This window comes from Peromyscus maniculatus, chromosome 7, assembly GCF_049852395.1.
Source record: "Peromyscus maniculatus bairdii isolate BWxNUB_F1_BW_parent chromosome 7, HU_Pman_BW_mat_3.1, whole genome shotgun sequence".
Classification (NCBI taxonomy): Eukaryota; Metazoa; Chordata; class Mammalia; order Rodentia; family Cricetidae; genus Peromyscus; species Peromyscus maniculatus.
Genome location: NC_134858.1, coordinates 83998940 through 84018358, shown reverse-complemented (window position 1 = coordinate 84018358; position 19419 = coordinate 83998940). Strand labels below are relative to the sequence as shown.

The 19419-nt window shown below is 36.6% G+C and overlaps 1 protein-coding gene across 6 annotated transcripts in view; it reads left to right on the top strand.

The window, feature by feature from the left end:
- The window catches only part of Senp6 (SUMO specific peptidase 6), a 103509-nt gene extending 84359 nt beyond the window's left edge, over window positions 1–19150 (top strand). For all 6 annotated transcript variants that reach the window (XM_076576777.1, XM_076576776.1, XM_076576779.1 and 3 more), the window contains 6 exons: window positions 1937–2361; window positions 8834–8937; window positions 10719–10807; window positions 12465–12533; window positions 12620–12770; window positions 13775–19150. In XM_076576777.1, coding sequence (XP_076432892.1) covers window positions 1937–2361; window positions 8834–8937; window positions 10719–10807; window positions 12465–12533; window positions 12620–12770; window positions 13775–13981 — 1045 coding nt within the window. In that variant the 3' untranslated portion in view covers window positions 13982–19150. The remainder of the gene's footprint in view (window positions 1–1936; window positions 2362–8833; window positions 8938–10718; window positions 10808–12464; window positions 12534–12619; window positions 12771–13774) is intronic.
- Window positions 19151–19419: the final 269 nt, after the last annotated feature.

Here is a 19419-nt window from a genome sequence, read left to right as displayed (position 1 = left end):
GTAAGTGGTCTTAGCCAATGAGCCATCTCTCTAACCTCATGATGCTGAGTTTTTTAAAATTGTTTATAAGTTGTTTGTTAGAAATTGTACCAGTATTTGCTAAAGAGCACAAACCTAGAATTTAGATATAATCCAGCCATAATAAAATTACCTATTTTAGCCTCTTCTCATACCAGGGATTTATATAGTTACTTGACTAGAGGTGGATGTCTGAGTTCTAGGCCAGAACTGGTCTACGTAGTTGAGAGCCTGCTTTTTGGTTTTTGTTTGTTTGTTGTTGTTGTTTTTTAAAGCTACACATTTAAAGCCCTGTATTCTTGAGGTTAACCTCAGCACATGTCCTTTCAGTCAGGAGAAAAGAAAGGTATTTTGCCTAGTTTTTAGTGAGATAACAGAAAATGTATGGCTTCTTAAATTGGCATGATTTCAGAATGGTAAAGCTGTTAGACTACTATCACCACAGTGTAGGTTGACAATCACCACATTACACCATAAATACTGTTTTTCAGGATTTTGTGTAGTCCAAGGCTGTCCTCAGACTTGATATGTAGCCAGAGATGACCTTGAACCTTTGGTTCTTCTTCTTCTCAAGTGTTAGAGGACAGTCTTTTGCCACCTTGCCTGGCCACAGCATGGGTTTTGAAACACACTTTTCGGCATTTCAACATTTCTAAAACTGAGTGGAACTTAGAAAGTTTTAGTTATCGAAATGAGGATGTTGATACACTATTTATGCTGCTTAAACTGACCTAAGTCCGTTGTATACTGAGAATGAGAATTAATTATTAAGAATAGGAAAGAAATATTCATGTATCTTGTCTTTAGATATCTATATGCGTGTATATAATAGATTTTTTTTTTTTTTTCTGGAGACACAGTCTTATTGTGTAGCTCTGACTTGCCTAGAACTTGCTATGTAAACCAGCCTGGCCTCAAACTCATAAGAGACAGCCTGCCTCGCCTCTACCTCTGCCTCCTAAGTGCTGGGATTAAAGGTGTATACCATCACACCAGGCTCCATTTGAACTTTTAAACACTGAGACCAAAACCAGTTTTTATGACCTTTGTACTGAATGTTGTCAGATGAAGAGATAGCACTGTTCCTAATACTACCTTGGAGTCATCTAAGTCATACAGAAAAAGAGATACCTAATGATATTATGCTGTTCAGGTTGGAAGTGTAGGTCAGTGGTAGGATACTTGCCTAATATGCTCAAGGCCCTGGGTTTGATCTGTAGCAGTGGATGAAAAAGTGTTTTCTACTGAGAAAATATTTATTTGACATATTTTATTTATCTGTCTACAGGACAGATATTATACTCAGCTAATAAGTCTTCTTTGATCTATAGCCTACCCATTACATGCTGGCACATAACCCCGTGGCTAGTAAATAAAAAGTTGTTAGTGACTATTAGGCTATACGATGTGTCTTTTTTTCTGGTGGACTATACAGTTGATAGCTGAATATAGTGACATCATGAACTTGCACTTGATAGCTAAAACTCCTTAATTATATTTGAGATTTATAACAATGCCATTTCCTTTTGATATTAATGTATTTACATTTCAACATAGCAGAAGACTAAGGATTATTTAGATATATACTTTTCATAATAAGCCTCTCCGAACAATAGAAAGAGAAATGATAAAAATTTCAATGGATCTTTTATTCTAAAAACAAAGATTAAGAAGATTGTTTGTAAGAGTGAATATAGGATACATAGTCCTAACAACAGCAACAAAAATATTAGTGATCATTGTGGTATGTTAACCATTGATAAAATCAACAAGTGAGAATTGTTACAAACAATACAAGAATTTTAAAAGATCAGTGTTTGTTCACAAACTTGCAAAAACAACATTTCAATTGATAGTTATTGAGAAGCATGATGAGCTTTTCCAATGATATGTTTAGTAGTGTTGTTTGTTTTTACAGTGCACACTGGTTTTTGGCTGTTGTTTGTTTCCCTGGTTTGGACAAACCAAAATATGAACCTAACCCTCATTACCATGAAAATGCAGTCATGCAAAAAAGTTCAGCTGCAGAGGACAGTTGTGTTTCTTCTGCCCGTGAAATGGACAGTTGTTCACAGAACTCTTCTGCCAAGCCTGTGATTAAGAAGATGCTAAACAAAAAGCATTGCTTAACTGTAACTGAGTCCAGTGCTGGACAGGAAGAAAGTGAGCCTTGTTATCGGAGAAACACATACAGTGTGAAATGTAGTGTGAAAAAAAAAAATCATGCTATAAGTGAAAACGAAGAATCAAATAATGGAGAATCTGCATGCCAGGAAGTTACTGATAGAACTAAAAGTGAGAATGGCCTACAGGATGAGTGTTTAAATTCTGTACGTCATCCAGGTATGTACTGATACTCTATGAAAGAGTGAAAGAGTTCAAAATACAATTGTTAAAGCTACATATTTTCTCTTGTCAGGCTTACTGAGGTAGAATTTACTTACAGTAACATTAACTCACTTGATGGGTGTCACTTAAGTTTTATTAATGTATTCAGTCATGTAGTTACTATGACAACCAACATTTAAAATCTTACATCACTCAAAACCCCCAGTGTCTCCTGCAGTCGGTCTCATCTCTTCACCCCTAGGAGCAGAGCTCGCAGCTCTAGTCTAGAGTTTATGGCATCTCTGAACAATTCTTGTGTAACAGGTTGTAGGCACACAAAAATTAGTATGATACTACATACGTGTAGTACATGTACGATAAATGAAAAGTAATTTCATGCTTAGGCTTGAGTTTCACCTGCTTGATATTACATGTATTAAATACAAATAACTCAAAATTCAAAGGAAAAATAAACCTTGAAATTTATAATTCTGCCCCAGATATTTCTGTAAGAGATACTCAATCTAAACATGCAAGCTTCACATTTTCCACTTATAAGAGTTTGGATTCATTTTATTTCATAAAAAACTCCCTAGTTTCAAAAATACAGTAGTTTCATAGGTTTAACTTACAAGACAAATATGTTCATTCTTCTCAATTTTTAAATTGGTGAATTGAGTTCAAATGTCCAAAGGCAGAAAGTAAAGCTTTCTCCTTCAAATAAAGTGGGATCCCTTTCCCTCCTTCTCCTTCCCTCAGTTCTGCAGGAAGGGGATACTAATGCCTTTTTTATTTCCTTTCAGCTTTCATGAATTGGTTCTCATTTCCTTCAATTAGAAACTATTGTTTCTAACCTCTTTAACAGGAATCTAAAAGTTATGATCAAAATTCTTTGGTATCAAGTCACTTTCCTCTCCAACCCACAAATACTCCATGTGTTGACTTCAACCTTATCCTAGTCAGGGTTACTATTGCTGTGACAAAACACCATGATCAAAAGAAACTTGAGGAGGAACGGACTTACATGGCTTATGCATCCAGATCACTGTTCATCATGGGAGGAAGTTAGGACAAGAACTCAAGCAGAGAAGGGACTTGGAGGCAGGAGCTGATGCAGAAGCCTTGGAGGGGTGCTGCTGACTGGCTTACTCCTCATGGCTTGCTCAGCTTTCTTTCTCATAGAACCCAGGATCAACAGGCTAGGGATGGCTTCACCCACAGTGGGCTGGACCCTCCCCCATCAATCACTAAATTAGGAAAATGTCTACATGCTTGCCTACAGCCTGATCTCATGGAGGCATATTTCAATCAAGGTTCCCTCCTCTCAGATGACTATAGCTTGTATCAAATTGACATAAACTAGCCAATACAAGCCTCACTCAAGTACATGTACATCAAAACATCTTACTCCACCCTTTAAGGTTTTTTAGGGTGGCCCCTCACAGCTGTTGCACAGTATCAAACACAGGGCCTCATACACACTAAGCAAGCACTCTGCTACTGAGCTTCGATCTTCAACCCCAAGAATATGTTCAGGTATTATGTGTCAGTTAAAAACTTAATGTATTCCGTAAAAATCCATGAGACTCAGTGTAGTCTCTGCCTTGCAAACATTAAACCGTGCATAGACCTATATAAGTTTTTGTTAGGTAAGATAGGCTATAGAAAAAAGGAATTAAAACTATGGAAAATTGCAAATAAAGAACATATTTTTTGGTGCTCTACCACTTTGTATTGGTGAATTAGGAGGTTCACATCTGGCATGGCAGCACATGCCTCTAATCCTAGCACTTGGGAAGTGGAGACAGAAGAATCAGGAGTTGATGGCCAGCCCTGCTATATAACAAGTTTACGGTCAGCCAGATTATGTTGAGACCCTGTCTCAAAAAGCCAAGAGACACAGGTATGGGAAGGAGGACATTGCTGAGCTTTTGTAAGGATAATTTGCTATAATAAGCTCATAAGGTCCTGGAGCCATGAGATGAGCTGGAAAGGGAACAAGAAAATTGGTCACTAAAGGCTAAACAGATCAAATCTTTGTCTACAGTCTAGTTCATTAGGATACAGTTAAGCAAATTATGTAAACAAGCAAGTATTTAACCTGTAATTCTTTCGATGTCATTATTGTAATTCTTGATTTAAAAAAAAAATAGTTATTTGTGTGACATTTCCAAAACCAGAAAATGTATAGAATAGTGATTGATTGCTTAGGGGTTTCAGCAGGAAAAGATAAGAGGTAGGGAAATATAGAGACAGAATGTTAATATGGGATTTCTTTTGGAGGCTTTGAAATTGATTTTGAGGGCTGATGATGGAGCTCAGTGGTAGAGATCTTGCCTAGTTTTGATGAGACCCTGGATTCAATCCCCAGCACCACCTAGATGTTAATATCAAAAACAATATTGTGATGGCAGGTAGTTATGCATTGTTGTGAATATATGGCTAGTTTTGAGAATGTTGTGGAGGATTGATTCCAGCCCCATTCTGCCCAAAAAGGTTCCCAAATCCATGGGTGCTCAAGTTCCTTATGTATATGCTATGGCATAGTATTCATATTCATTTATGGTGTGTTTGTAGCCTCCTTACTCTAAAGCTTCTCTAGATTACTTACATCATCTAATTTGTTGTAAATACATAGTTTTAAATAATACTTCTGCTTTTCTTTACTCTTAGTTTTTATCTATGGTGCTAGAGATTGAACCTAGAACCTATATATGCTAGGCAAGCACTCTCACTTAGCTGTAGTCCAAGTCCCTGTACTGAATTATTCGGGGGAACTAGAAGGGAAAGTTTATATTACATGTTGAGTACAAACAAAAATTTCCTCCAAATATCTTTTTTATAGAATGGGTCTCACTGTTTATCCTTGCTGACCAGGAACTTGCAGACATATGCTTGCTTCCCTTGTGCTGGTATTAAAGGTGTGCACCATCATGCTGTACCCCCTGCCCTACAATATTCTTGATTCATACTTGGTCAAATCCACAGACAGTGCCCATAGATAGAGAGGGCCAACTATATACTAAAAACCACTGGATTGTGCATTTGAAATGGGTGAATGTTATGAATTATATTTTATCACAGCTATTTAAAAATAAGACTAAGGAATATAGCTCAATGAATAGAACACAAGGCCCTGAATTCAGTCAGCAATACCACTAATAGTATAAAATAGTTTCTTTTTGAACAATAATCTTACACACTTTAATGTGAGCTCAAATAAAGAAGTGAGAGATTATATGTATTGGAGCACAACTTAGGGCTTTATGTACACCAGCTACAGAACTTCCAAGTAACCCCTGCAAGTTGTTGTTTATTGAGTAGACAGTTTTGTTGGAAGACAGTCTCAAAACCCTAGTGGAGATTAAAGTACAAAACAATGTTTTATAGAGGGTCCATGATTAACAGGTTTGTCTTTTTCTTGTAGCTGTGTGTTTGTTTTCCTTTCATATGTATACACCCACATCAATTATATCTCTATAATTAAAAGGAAGATCTGTGAAAGAATTGTTTCACAAAACAATTTCTTGTTTGTGTGAGAGCTAACACTAATATGGTTTTTTTTTTTTTTTAATGTTTTAATTCAGTGCTGGCAGCATCCCACAGTTTGAGAGGTGGTGCTCTAAAGTGAGGTGGTGGTTGTTCCCTCACCCTACCTACACACACACACACACACACACACACACACACACACACACACACACACACACACACACACACAGTGGTTCCTTAGCTTTTATCAGATGCTTTGAAGAACTCATTGGCTCAAAAGTACACTAAGTAAGGGTGCTCTCTAAATGTCACTTTCTCACCTACAAGAGTATGACTAACCAGTCTGAGAATGATGGCACATGAAAAGTTAGGAGCTCATTAAAAAGTTTGTGCCCTAATTAATTAATGCCTAAGTAGCTAAATTCTATTTTTGGCCTGGCTATATAGTTCAAAAGATGTATTTTTAAAAGTTCACATAATTTTAACTCAGATCCATGTAGTTAACAAATGTTGACTAATAGTGTCAGATAACATGCCACAGTAAATGAATAGGATTATGTCTACAGCTTTAAGGCCAGCTGTTGGAAGGTAATGTATGATATCACTACTTGCCACTTGTTTTTTTCAGCTGGACATCATGTAAAATAATTGACCAGATTGAAGACATGAGGAACATGCAGGTTTAAAAATTGGGGTGGGGGGGCATTAAATTTATTTTTATCTATCTATTTATTTGTTTGTTTGTTTTCAAGATGGGGTTTTTCTATGTAGCTTTGGAGCCTGTCCTGGAATTCACTCTGTAAACAAGGCTGGCCTCGAACTCACAGATCCACCTGCTTCTGCCTCCCTAGTGCTGGGATTAAAAGTGCACATCACCACCACCCAGCTATAGATTTAAAATTTATAGTCACACTCAGATAGGTAGATACTGGTCTGCTGAGATGGCTCATTGAGTAAAAATGTCTGCTACCAAGGCTGGGTAACCTGAATTCAGTCCTCAGAACCCAGATGTTGGAAGGAGAAAACTGACTCCTGTGTATGTGTACACATACACATACACAGTAAATATATAAATGTTTGCTTTTTTATAGGATACTTTTGTTTTCACTTATTTTAAAATTATTTTTAAATACATATATGTGTTCTGGGTATGTGCGGGTGCCCCCAGAAGCCAGAGGTGGAGGTATAGAATCCTCGTAGAGCTGGAATTGCCTCATGATGTGGGAGCTGGGAATTGAACCTGGGTTCTTTTTAAGAGCAGTAATATGTTCTTAATCTTAACTGCTGAGTCTTCTCTCCATCCCCCCCCCCCCCACACACACACACCTTGTTTTAGATAAGGCCTTGCTGTGTAGCCCTGGCTGACCTAGAACTCACTGCCCAGACTAGTCGGCCTTAAACTTAGAGATTACCCTAGCATCTGCCTCCTGAGTGCAGGCATTAAAGGTATGCACCACTGTGCCCAGCTTGAAAGAAAGATACTTTTTGAAAGCTGAATTATTTAAATTACTTTCTCCCATTCAAGTACTAACCAAGCCTAACCCTGCTTCTAAGTTCTAAGTTCCATTGAGAATCAGACACATGCAGAGTGGTCTGGCCATAGACTATATTATTTTTGATGATTTTTGAAATACTTTAGTTGGTGCAAGTTAAATATTAATGTAATAATACTTTATAGATAGGAAACTGATTGTATTGACTTTTTAATTGCCTGGGGATGTGTACAGATTTTTAGATTTAGACAAATTTAAAATACTTAATTTCTGAAACAGATAAAGAGGTTATTGTGTGTATAACAGAAGGGTTACAATTGTGCTTGATTATTTTAAGTAGTATGTTTCTGATTATAGCATTTTGATTTATATATCTTATTTTAGGAGTACATTTATTTATCTTCTTTCTCATGATACCTCGTTTATTTTAAAAAAAAAAAAAAAACTTTATAGCTTTGTAACCTAGATTGAAGTAAACTTTTCTACCTAAAATACCTAAAGGTCATTCTTTATGAATTTTTGAAATGTCATACATTCTTTTAAACAATATTGGTATATGTGGTATTAAAGTCTCTGACTCAGTTTTGTGTAAATTTAAAATTTCTGTTAAATACTTGGTTTGACAAGCTTCTTTTAGCAAAATGATTGACTTTTAACAGTTCTGATTCTTAGAATGAACTTTAAAGCATATCAATTCAGTTTTATCCTATGAACCATTTACTTTTGTGGTACCAACACCACAAAAACCTGTAGTTGGTTTGTGGGGTTTCATTTTATTGAAAAATAGTAATATAACCAAACTTAAGTAAACAATTGCAGGATTTTGTTTATAACTAGTATTCTAACATGACGGTTATATTCATAAACCCCCACCACCACCACCACCTCAGGGTGTCTTTGTATAACAGCCCTGACTGTTCTAAAACTCACCTTGTAGACCAGGCTGGCCTTGAACTCAAAGAGATTTGCCTGCCTCTGCCTCCTGAGTGCTGGGATTAAAGATGTATACCACCACCGCCTGCTATATTATTCTTTTTCTGATATGTACAGAAGCAAGTCTATTTATTTGTACTGTTTTTTACCCTTTGTTTTTTCCATGTTTTCATAATTTTAATCTTAAAGCTATACATTTTTATCTTGTAGTCCATTCTATGGCTTATAGTTTTGTTTAGGAATTACTGTTTTTGGACTCTTAAAGCTTTCTATTTACTATCTGGCACACTCTTACATACATACAGACAGATTCGTACACAGATTTATATAACCTTGTTGTTATTTTTTCATAAGTTTCAGGTAATGGAGTAATAGAACAGTTCGGTAATTTGACATCAATCCATGTTTTTATTTAAAAATAACCTACTTTATATTTGTTGTATTACATGCTATAGTAGATTTTTGTACCTACCTTCAGCTGTCTTATATTATTAGTATTCATTTCAGTATTCTATCCACTGGGTTATAGGCCTGAGCTTTTCATCATACAGTGTTTCCTATTGATACAGATGCCTTAAGCAAAATCAGACTAAACTACGGTGATCAGTCAGCTGAAGGTGGTAGAATGCTTGAAGATGAACTCATTGACTTCTCAGAAGATCAGGATGACCCGGTAAAATCAGATGCTTTGTGAGAATCTGTTACAGAATCTTAGGAACTATTCCTTCAACCAGCGACAGAGGCAATATGGCTTCTGGATTGGGGTTGTATTTCAAAACAAAACCAGTTTTCTAGTTAGAAGTTCCCAGGACACATATATTAGTGTTGTTGAAATTGTGATATAGGGTTATATATATCATAGTGATATAATACCACCTGCGAAAGTTTTAATATAAAGTTAATTCTCTTGGAGCGGGGACTGTATAGCTCAGTGGTAGAGGGTTTATTTACTATGTACTAGGCCCTCAGTTTGATGTCCAGCATTGGATAAAATAAAAAATCATGTTTTCTTTCAAAACATTTATGGGCTATACTTGACCTTTGGTCTAGCAATATCTGAGAGGCAAGTAGTAAAATATTCAAGTATGTAGTACACATAATTGTGGTATACATAAGAATAGCAAAATTATCATTTTTTTCACTTTCCCAGTACTTTTTTCTTACTTATTATTTTATTATTATTTTCTTACTTATTATAGTGGCTATTTTCTTTTTTTTCCAATTTAATGTGCATGTATTATAAGAACAGATATTTAATTAGCACCATAGGTGAATTATACAATTTCCTGGATCTTATTTGCCCTAATAAATATCATAAACGCTTACATATAAGTTATAGTTTTGGAGATAGTTTGTTTAAATTGTAAGAAAAGTTAATGAGAAACTGTAACATACTGTTTCTTAAATTTTCTGTTTAAAATTATATTTGTTTGTTTTGTGTTGGGACACATACCTGCACACTCCAGTGGGCACGTAGGAGTCAGCACAATTGCAGGGATCTTTATCTTCTCTCTCCATGTGGGTCCTTGAGATCAAACTCGGGCTTCTGGTTTTAGTACTAGGAAAGACTGAGTTGTTCACCTAGTATCTTCATACTTCATGCTGCACAATTTTCCTTTTTGCTCAGTCTGGTGGCGGGGGGTGTTTAGTTTATGATAAATAACTGTAAGATACTCGTTCATTAGTTTACATAACAGCTAACTGCTCTTACCAGAGGAGACTTAAGGACTCACTGTGAGCCATGACTACGTGCTACAGGCCTCAGGGTTCCTATTCAGATATGTGGCCTGAGACAGGATTAAGATTGTGAAGTTTTTTATATTTAAACAATCTATATAGGCTTTACATGATGGGTGATATAATACAAATATCAGAAATGTGAAACAGACTTCTTAGCACTACTTTGCACTTCACATTGGAAATCTCATGTGGTAGAAAGGAAAATAACTTTTATTTTCCAGCCATATATTATAAGCCAATGGATAATTGAAAAATGACCTTTTATTTCACAAGATTGAGTGGAAAGGAAAAGCTAATATAAACCCTCCTTCACCATATATAAACACCTGAGAGCTTGTTCTAACACTGAAGGCCTGGTGAGCTGGCGTGTTGGGCAGAGGACTCACTGCACCTGCTGACAACCTAAGTTGTATCCAGAACCCACCTAAGTTTGGAAGGAGAGAAAACTGACTCCACAAAGTTGTCCCTGATCTCCACCTGCATGCCTGTGTACATACACACTTCATACACACGTACAATAGTGAATAAATCTTCGATGTTAGTGTTTTAGCATTGTATAAATTTAATTGAATAGCATGCTGAATTTTCTAGGTCAGCTTCCTTCCTGGGACTAGAAGTGTTGCCATTTATTTGAAGGAGTTTTGTGTGTGGTGCTGTTTATTAGTTATTTCAGTAGCAGGTTCCTAATAACTAACCAAAGGCTGTCTCTTACAGGATGATAGCAGTGATGATGGCCTCCTTGCTGATGAAAACTACAGTTCAGAAATAGGACAGTGGCACCTAAAACCCACTATCTGTAAACAGTAAGCATTGACTGCATCCTGCAAGCTGTGTGGGTTTTGTTTTTGGAGTCATAGAATGAAACACAACAGAACAGATCTTACTTAAGCAGAATTTACAAGTGCTCTCAGGATCATGGAGGAATAGTGGGTATGCTGTCCAGAGATCGAACAGGGAGGCCATTTCTGGCTTCTACTTTGTGGTTTTCTCAGCCCCTGCTCCTGCAGATGCTTACACACCTTTATAATGAACCACTATAACTTTGTAGATAATATTTTTGAGGAGAAAACACCATATATAATTGAAACAGTAGCATGAAGTTGGCAGTTAATGTTAGGTGGTCCCACCCTGCAGACCTGTTTTCTACTTAGAGACTCACTCAGACTTGACAGAATTCTAAGAGAGGAAGTTCAGTCATGCTTCATATCCTGGTGTATCTGAGACTGTGTGCTTTACTGAAGGCACAAGGTGCAGGTGGGAACTCTGAAGATAGAGTATGTCATTACCAATTTCCAGAAATACATGTGTGTTCTAAAATACCCCCAGAGACTCCCAAACCCGTTAAGTGAATCAGTACTGCCTAGTACTACACTTAACCTCCTTTTACTTTGCTGTGGAAAATGTTAGCAAAAACTACATTAATGGACCTTGAAAGGCATACTTCATTTATAAAAGAAAATATAGATATATAGAGGGAATGTAACTCATAGTTAAGAGATCTGTATCAGGCCTGATCAGTGTAGCTAGCTCAGAGTTAGATGTATGCTTAGCATGTTCAAGGCTCTGAGTTCAATCCTTAGCAAAGAGAGAGAGAGATGGGGGAGGTAGAATGGAGAGGAGAAAAGATTAACATTTTGGATTACTTTTGCATATTAGATTTCCTCATTCATTTTGAGTTTACATCATACATCTTTTTTTCTTTGAGTTTTTCGAGACAGGGTTTTTCTGTGTAGCTTTGGAGCCTGTCCTAGATCTTGCTCTGTAGACTAGGCTGTCACCGAACTCACAGAGATCCACCTGCTTCTGCCTCCTGAGTGCTGGGATTAAGGGTGTGGGCCGCCGCCACCACCACCACCACCACCACCACCACCACCACCACCACCACCACCACCATCACCACCACCATCACCTGGCTCGAGTTTACAACATACTTCTACAGAATTAAAATTCTGAAGATTAGATCTGAATTGCATAGCATATTCTAAAATGAAATCTTGCCTAAAAAATACATTGCATCATAAACAAATTCTTGGGATTACCTGTTTGGTTTTCTCTAACAAGTTGTAGTTCAGTAGATAGTTCAGCGGGTAAGGGCATTTGCTGGCAAGCCTGATGATACCCAGAACCCATGTAGTGGAAGGGGAGAGCCAGACCCTTCAACTTCTTCCTTCGCATGCTTGCCATGGCACATACATGTGCATGTACATGCTCACACACAATACTTAACTTTTATAGGGTTCCTTTTTATTATGCTGGAGTTACATTACTATTCTATAATGTAATGTTTAATATTACCATAGATACCTAAATTTCTGTCTGTAAGGTTTGCTTTCCTTCCTGAGTATTTTACTGAAACAAAAGAAAATTTCAAGGTTTTTCATAGTATTGATGCATTATTTTAAATTTTCTTGTGCATATGTAACATTATAACTCTTAACTTTTATTATTTCTATTCTGCAGACCCTGTATCCTACTTATGGACTCACTCAGAGGCCCATCTAGGTCAAATGTTGTCAAAATCCTAAGAGAGTAAGTTCAAAACTGTAACCTGCTTGTTTGATACATTGTAGCGGAGGCAGAGTTTACAAGTGTGTATTGGTACCTGTGCATTGTAGGTATTTAGAAGTGGAATGGGAGGTTAAAAAAGGAAGCAAAAGAAGTTTTTCCAAAGATGTTATGAGAGGTTCCAACCCAAAAGTTCCACAGCAGAACAACTTCAGCGACTGTGGCGTGTACATACTGCAGTATGTAGAGAGCTTTTTTGAGGTGAGTTTCAGTTTTTTGTTATCTGTGAAATAATGAAATAGGTATTTGTATTTCATGTAATGAACACAATAAGAAAGTAATTCATCTTTAAAATGATTGTAAAGAACAAAATCTTCCAAGTTAGAGATCTTTTAAGATATAAAAATACTGTAATTATTGATCCCAAATCTCAGGCTTGTTGATCATCTCTGATGAACCTGTCCTCTTCACTAGCTTATTTTCTACCTTACCAATCTTGCCTGTGATTCATGCTGTTTGATCACCTGTCCATTTCTGTCTACGCACTTTCCAAGTCCAGGATACTAGTGTCATTCTGAGCTGCTACACCAGATTCTCATGCCTTCTGCCTTCTGCTCATCACAGTCCTTTTCTAGAAACTGATCAGATTACTCTCATCATGTTTATACTTGGTGGCTCCCTGGTACTCTTGAGCTAAAGAACAAACCCTTGTGGTGGCCTGCACTGTACTTTGGCCAGTTGAAAGTCTATTTCTTGCTGTGCCGTGTCTCAAAGCCTTGAAGCTCACTCCCAATGCTTCTGTCAGTCTGTGGCTGGCTAACTACATCTAAACAGCATTGTTCTCGTTTCACTGCCTACCTCCTGTCACAGTGTTGGCCAAGGTTGACTGTTTTTATGTAGCATGGTGCTGGCCTTCTTCCTTAGGTGGGGCCTGAGAGTAAAGACTTGTGTTTAGCAGCTGTGGAGACTCTTAGCAACTCTCAGTTCTACTGTTGCACAAACAACTACAAACTGTTTGTCAATTTGTTTGCTTCTGCTTGAACAAGAACTTTATTGCAGAAATTGGGTATGGCCTGTACTCAACCCAATAACTGTAGTTACCAGCCTCTAATCTAGACAGTAAGCTTCATAAGCCAATACTGCTTTTATCTCTAGTGCCTAACTCAGTGAATAGATACTGATACTTAACTTTTGAGTATTGTAGTTGAAATTAAAATGTCACCCATTATAATTTTCTAACAGGCTTTTCATCTTCTTATTTTCAGAATCCAATACTAAATTTTGAGCTTCCTATGAATTTGGTGAACTGGTTTCCTCCTCCTAGAATGAAAACAAAAAGAGAAGAAATCCGAAACATAATTCTGAAGCTTCAGGAAGAGCAGAGTAAAGAGAAGCTGCTGAAGGCCCCTTCCTCATCAGAGACAGCCTTTGGGGAAGGAGCTGAGCAGTATGCCAGCAGTGTGTCAGAGTGACCAGGAGCTTCAGAGCTCACATGGCGTGCAATTTTGGTTACAGACAGTAAAGAGCCGACATGCTCACTACTCAGAGGTTTGGGGATGTTAATGCTGTAAAAATGTCACATAAGTAATTTCCAAAGGAGTATGTATTAAGTAAAAGTCTGTAAATATGTTAATGAGGCCAATTTTTCCAACATTTATAATTATTTTTTTCACTTTTAGGAAACCTTTGTTATGTATTTTCTGTTAATAGTACTAAAACTGCAACTTCTAAACACAAATAAACTATTTATAGGAGGAAATGATTAATTTGATATTCTTTAGTGAACTTGTATAATTCCTCAGAGTGTGATTTTATTTCATGGGAATATATATGTATCTATGTTTTTTTTTTTTTAACCTCTGTTCCAAAATACTCAAAAATGTGAAAATATAATTGTCAGAGACATTTTAAACTAAAAATGCATCTTTATATGCTTGCATACAAGAAAAATTAACATCTTTTCAATTCATGCTCGTTGAGTTTGTTCAGAGAAACCCCAAAATGTAATAAATATTTATAATTGTACACAGATACTTAAACACTATTAAGAGCAATCAAAGACAATGCGCCTTGACTTCTCCTAGTGAAGTCTGACTAACTGCACTGGCACACACTCTGCGACTCAGGTGAACTCTGTCCTGGCCAGTGCAGCTGGAATCTCAGACACCCAATACAACCTTTGTATTTACCGTACGGTATGCTGCAGCCTGTGTGGTAGAACTAGTTAAGGAACAGTTTTAATCTGCGTAAACACAGGAATTCAAATAGGAATTTATTTTTTGTAACTTCTGCTATTTTTTCATTATTTTGTTCTCATTGTTTTGATAAAGTATCAGACCGTTAGCTTGAGTTTTTCTGTGTAAATTATTTTAAAATGCAAACATCCTCTCTTTAATTGCATAGTGCAGCAAAAGGTCTTATTTTGAGTTTTCCATTTAGGTTGAGAAAATGTGAGGCTAGGCCTGTAGTTCAGTAGAATGCATGCTTAACAAGCTGGAGGCCTCTTGTTTCAGTCCCCAGTAGCAAACAAAAGTAGAAAAATGTGAAGCTTTTGAAGCCACATTTGTAATTCTTGTAGAGTTCGCTGGTATATGTAGAAACTATTATTTTCTCAAATGAATGGTATCTAGTTCTTTCAGGCTAAGTGTAAGACTTAAAATATATGTTTTAAGTCATCTTTGTTAGTGAATTTTTAAATGCCCATATAACAAAAAAAAAAGTGATAATAAAAGGTCATTTTATCATCTATTTTATTTCTAATGTGGCCATCTCTGGCACTGTGAGCCACAATTTAGACTGTTAATGAGTTTAGTGAGGTACTGGGAAAGATTTGGCGTGGGGGAGAATGGTAACAAATAACTGGAGACTCTAGTGACAGATGAAAATAAGTGCAAGGAGAGTCACCATTAGTGCCATCAGCTGTGTGTGTCTGTTTTCCTTTGGCCTAGTTTAACTCTCTTGTTTCTTTTTAGGAAGACTTGACAACTGCTAGGCGGTGTAATTAGCTCAGACATGTAAGACAAGAGTTTTCTGAAATTTTATTCCTAACTGAAAAAGCCAAAATGTTTTTGTTCTCTAGTGAAGACCAAAAAACAAAGCAAAGGAATTAAAAAACAAAAACTTTAATAGAAAGTATAAACAAGATTGGCAAACTTTATTTTTTAAATGAACTCTATTTTGCCAAAATTTGAGGGAACTGGGAAAGTTAGTGTAAGGACCAGGTGTACTGGCACATGGCATTTAATGCCACCTGCTTAGGGGCTGAGGTACTTAACCACTTGACCCTGAGTTCAAGGTCAGCCCGCAGTGTGGTGAGACACTGTCTCAAACTAAAACTATCCTAAAAACTTGTGGTGGGTTTTTTTGGTGTTTTTTTTTTTTTTTTTAATTCTTAATAGCTATATTTTATAGTGTTAGATAACTTGTTAAGTTAAAATTACAGCTTGTTTCTATGGCTAATTCTAGTCAATATTTTTTGTTTCAACATGAAAAATAAAGATTGTATAAATAGTTTAAAGTGGAGATCTACCTAAGATGTGATTAGCACAAGCAGTGTGACAGAACTTGGAAGTCAGAAGTCTGTCATTGACACCAGAACTGCATGAGGCTATCTGGTGACTTCACTAATTAGATAGCACTGCTGTATTGGTTTTCTTGTTGGATAGAATAACAGCTAATCATTTTTAGAAGAGTTTTAGATTACTTGCCATAAAATTTGTATGTGTCTGAGCTCCTGGTAGTTCAGGGGAAAGGTGGTGGTTAGCCAGTCCGTCCCTTTGGTGTCACTGACATGCTTTCTTCAGACAGCCGAGAATGTGATGGAGTTCCTTCAGTTTCACTTAAACCCGAAACAGTTAGCTTTTCTTTGCATGCAGCTTGTGCTTAAGTGAGTCAATTAAATGTGCAAGGTTTTATTTGAAAGCACAAAATGATTTGCTTTGTGTTTTGTCTCCAAAATGACTTTAGTATTTTTCTCTGTAAAGCCTATTTGTAGTCTCTGAAGGCTGTGTTCAGATAGAAAGCTGCCGTGTGGGGTGAGGGCAGGCAACAGCATTGTCAGGGCATTCTGTAGAGCAGCAGGTCTGTGGCCAGAATCAGCTGTGGAGAACAGCTTCAAGCAAGTTAAACAGATTGCTCCACAGGACTTCTCCAAGTCTTTAGTGTGGATACGTAGGATTATTAAGTAAAATTACAGACCACTATATATAATTGGCCATATCTTCTGTTCCAAGAACTCCTAGAGTAAACAACTGAAGATATTTTGTGAACTGACTTTAAGAGAAGATTGTTTTGAAGCTGAATTGAGGATTTAAAAACATTTTTTTCAATAGTTGAGTTTATTATTTAGAATTTTGAAAATAGATAAATGGGCATTGGTGAAATAAATTTTTATGAGAAGCTTTTTCTGTAACCATTAGGAAAATAACTTTTGTAAGGAAAAGGTTACAAATTAATTTTTTCACATTAATGAATTCATTTAAGGAAAAGAGAATTGATATCTTTTGTAAAGTCATCAAATCCCAACAAACATGAGAATAGAAATCCTGTAAAGCTATGGAAGTGAATTGAAAGGCTGTTTGCAGGCTGCTCCCTTACCTCTGAACCTCTTACAGAAGGTTGAACTTCCTTCTGACTTCCACTCCATCTTTTATGTTAGAACTAAATTGCAGTTGGTGAACTTCATACCTAAAGACATGTTTTTCTTCCATCAAAATCTGTGCAAAAAAGTATTCTTCTGTAAGCTGGAATCATTTTATTAACATATTTTGAATATTTTAAACTTGTCTTACTGAAAGTTGTTCAAAGTTATAATAAAACATGTTATCATAATTAGCTTTATACAAGTAACAGAAGATTTTAATTAGATTTTAAAAGTCTTTAGACATTCAGTGTTTTGAGCACCTAGTACATAGTATAGGACCAGATATACACCATCTTCCTGCTTCACAGTGTGTTGGGAAACAACAGTCATTGGCTTCACAAATGAGTACCAGCCATGAAAAAGTGTGTCTAAAGAGTAATCTCGGGGTCTCAGGTTAGAGACTTCCTGAAGGGGTAACATTTGAACCACTGGTAGTAGTTTAGAAGAGGAAAAGTAAAGTCTGAAGTAGAAAGACAGATGCTTTGGCTTAAAATGATAATTGCTTCACTGATAAAGCATGTACTGAATGCTAGACATTGTGTAGAGCATTTTAGATAAATGAATGCACTTCCTTAATGATCTTAGGAGATTCGTGTACTGCTAGTACTTCCAGTTTGTGAGACAGATAGGTCCCCAAGAAAGTCTCTTGAATTCACAGCGTTAAACAAAGTTGCTAGGTTAACCTGTACTTGATAAAATTAGGTACAAATAAGATACTAGTGATTTTCTAGAGATGTACTGTGGTAGAGTCTTGATCTCTGAAGTGGGATGTAAGGGGCTGCTCTGAATATGCTGTTTTTAAATCATGTGTAAACATTTGTATAGTTTCTTAGAATGCCTTGTGCAAGTTAATCATGCAGGGCCTTGTGGCCATGTTCAAGATCTTGATCATTACTGTGAAAAGTTACAGAAGCATTTCAGACATGAGTAACACAATCAAATGTGCATGCAGAAAAGAGCGTGTATTAATGAAAATGGGACCAGAATGAAAGCAGTCTTGTCATGCAACTGTGTTCTCAAGGTGAGGCATGGAATAATACATCTGTGTGGTAGGAATGTTGGAAAGACACAGTGGCCCCATTCAAGTGTTCCTGTTAGGAACGTGCAACAAGAACTCGAAAGGCTGTTCTTTATCCCAATCAGAAAAGATTCAAAGGCCACACAAGCATATACTGCTTAAAATAGAAAAAGTGATTAATGTTAGACATTACTAACCTAAGTGGTAAAAGCCAAATCATTCCTAAAACTTGAGACACTACCAAAGAGATAAAGAGCATTAATTTTTTAGACAAAGCTTTCTATTTTTAAGTACAAACCTCATGAAAAGAAGGTGTAAAATTAGAATTAAATACCAACGCTCCTTCACAGAAAAAGACTAGATGGGTTTAATTTGAGAGCAACTCATGCTTGATCTAGTTATGCAAGATCTCCAAACTCTCCGCTACCCAAGTGCTTGCATAGTTCTCTGCCCTGACTTGGCGCTCCCTGTCCTCTTCTGTCAGCTGACGGCCCAAGGAAAGAACAGGCAAAGGAAACAAAATAGGACTTAGTGGAGCAGATCTAAGTATTGGGAATTTAGGTGGAAAATAGGGAAGAATTTGCATATTGGAAGAAAAGATGGTAAGTGGCAGTCTAATATATGGCTAATATAAGGATTTCCTTATTTTAACCTCTGAAATAAGACTGTATCTTATCAAATAAATTTGACTTTGTCTCAAAATTAATGGAAATCATAAACGTAAGTTGCCAAGCCTGGTCCCTGACTCAAGTGTGTAGTACAGTCTACAAATTTACAACCCTAACAGATTATAGGCAAGAGCACACTTGAGGACCACTGGTACGCATGACTTCTTAGTGACGTTGCAGTCAGCTGTGGAAGGCTTGATGCACCAAGCATCCCCACACTGGCTTGCTGAAGTACTGTATGATCTTGTCTTCTCCTACCTGTGTTTTATACCTGAACTGAGACATGTAATTAAAGTTTTGATTTTTTTTATTATGCTCTGAACTTTTCTTTCCTACCTCTTTTGTGGTTTCCCCATATCCATAATATTTTTCTATGCATTTATATAATAAATGTATTCAAATGCAGTTTTCTTATAAAACTAGGATAACTTTTATAAACACTTTTTAGAATCTTGTCTCAGCAGTGTCTCATGGAAATTATTTAGCCTTGTCTCGCTCTGTTCACCACTCTAGTTTTGCCTGTGCTATAGAAACATTTACAGAACCTTTACAAAATCGTCACCTTTCTTTGATCATGATAGG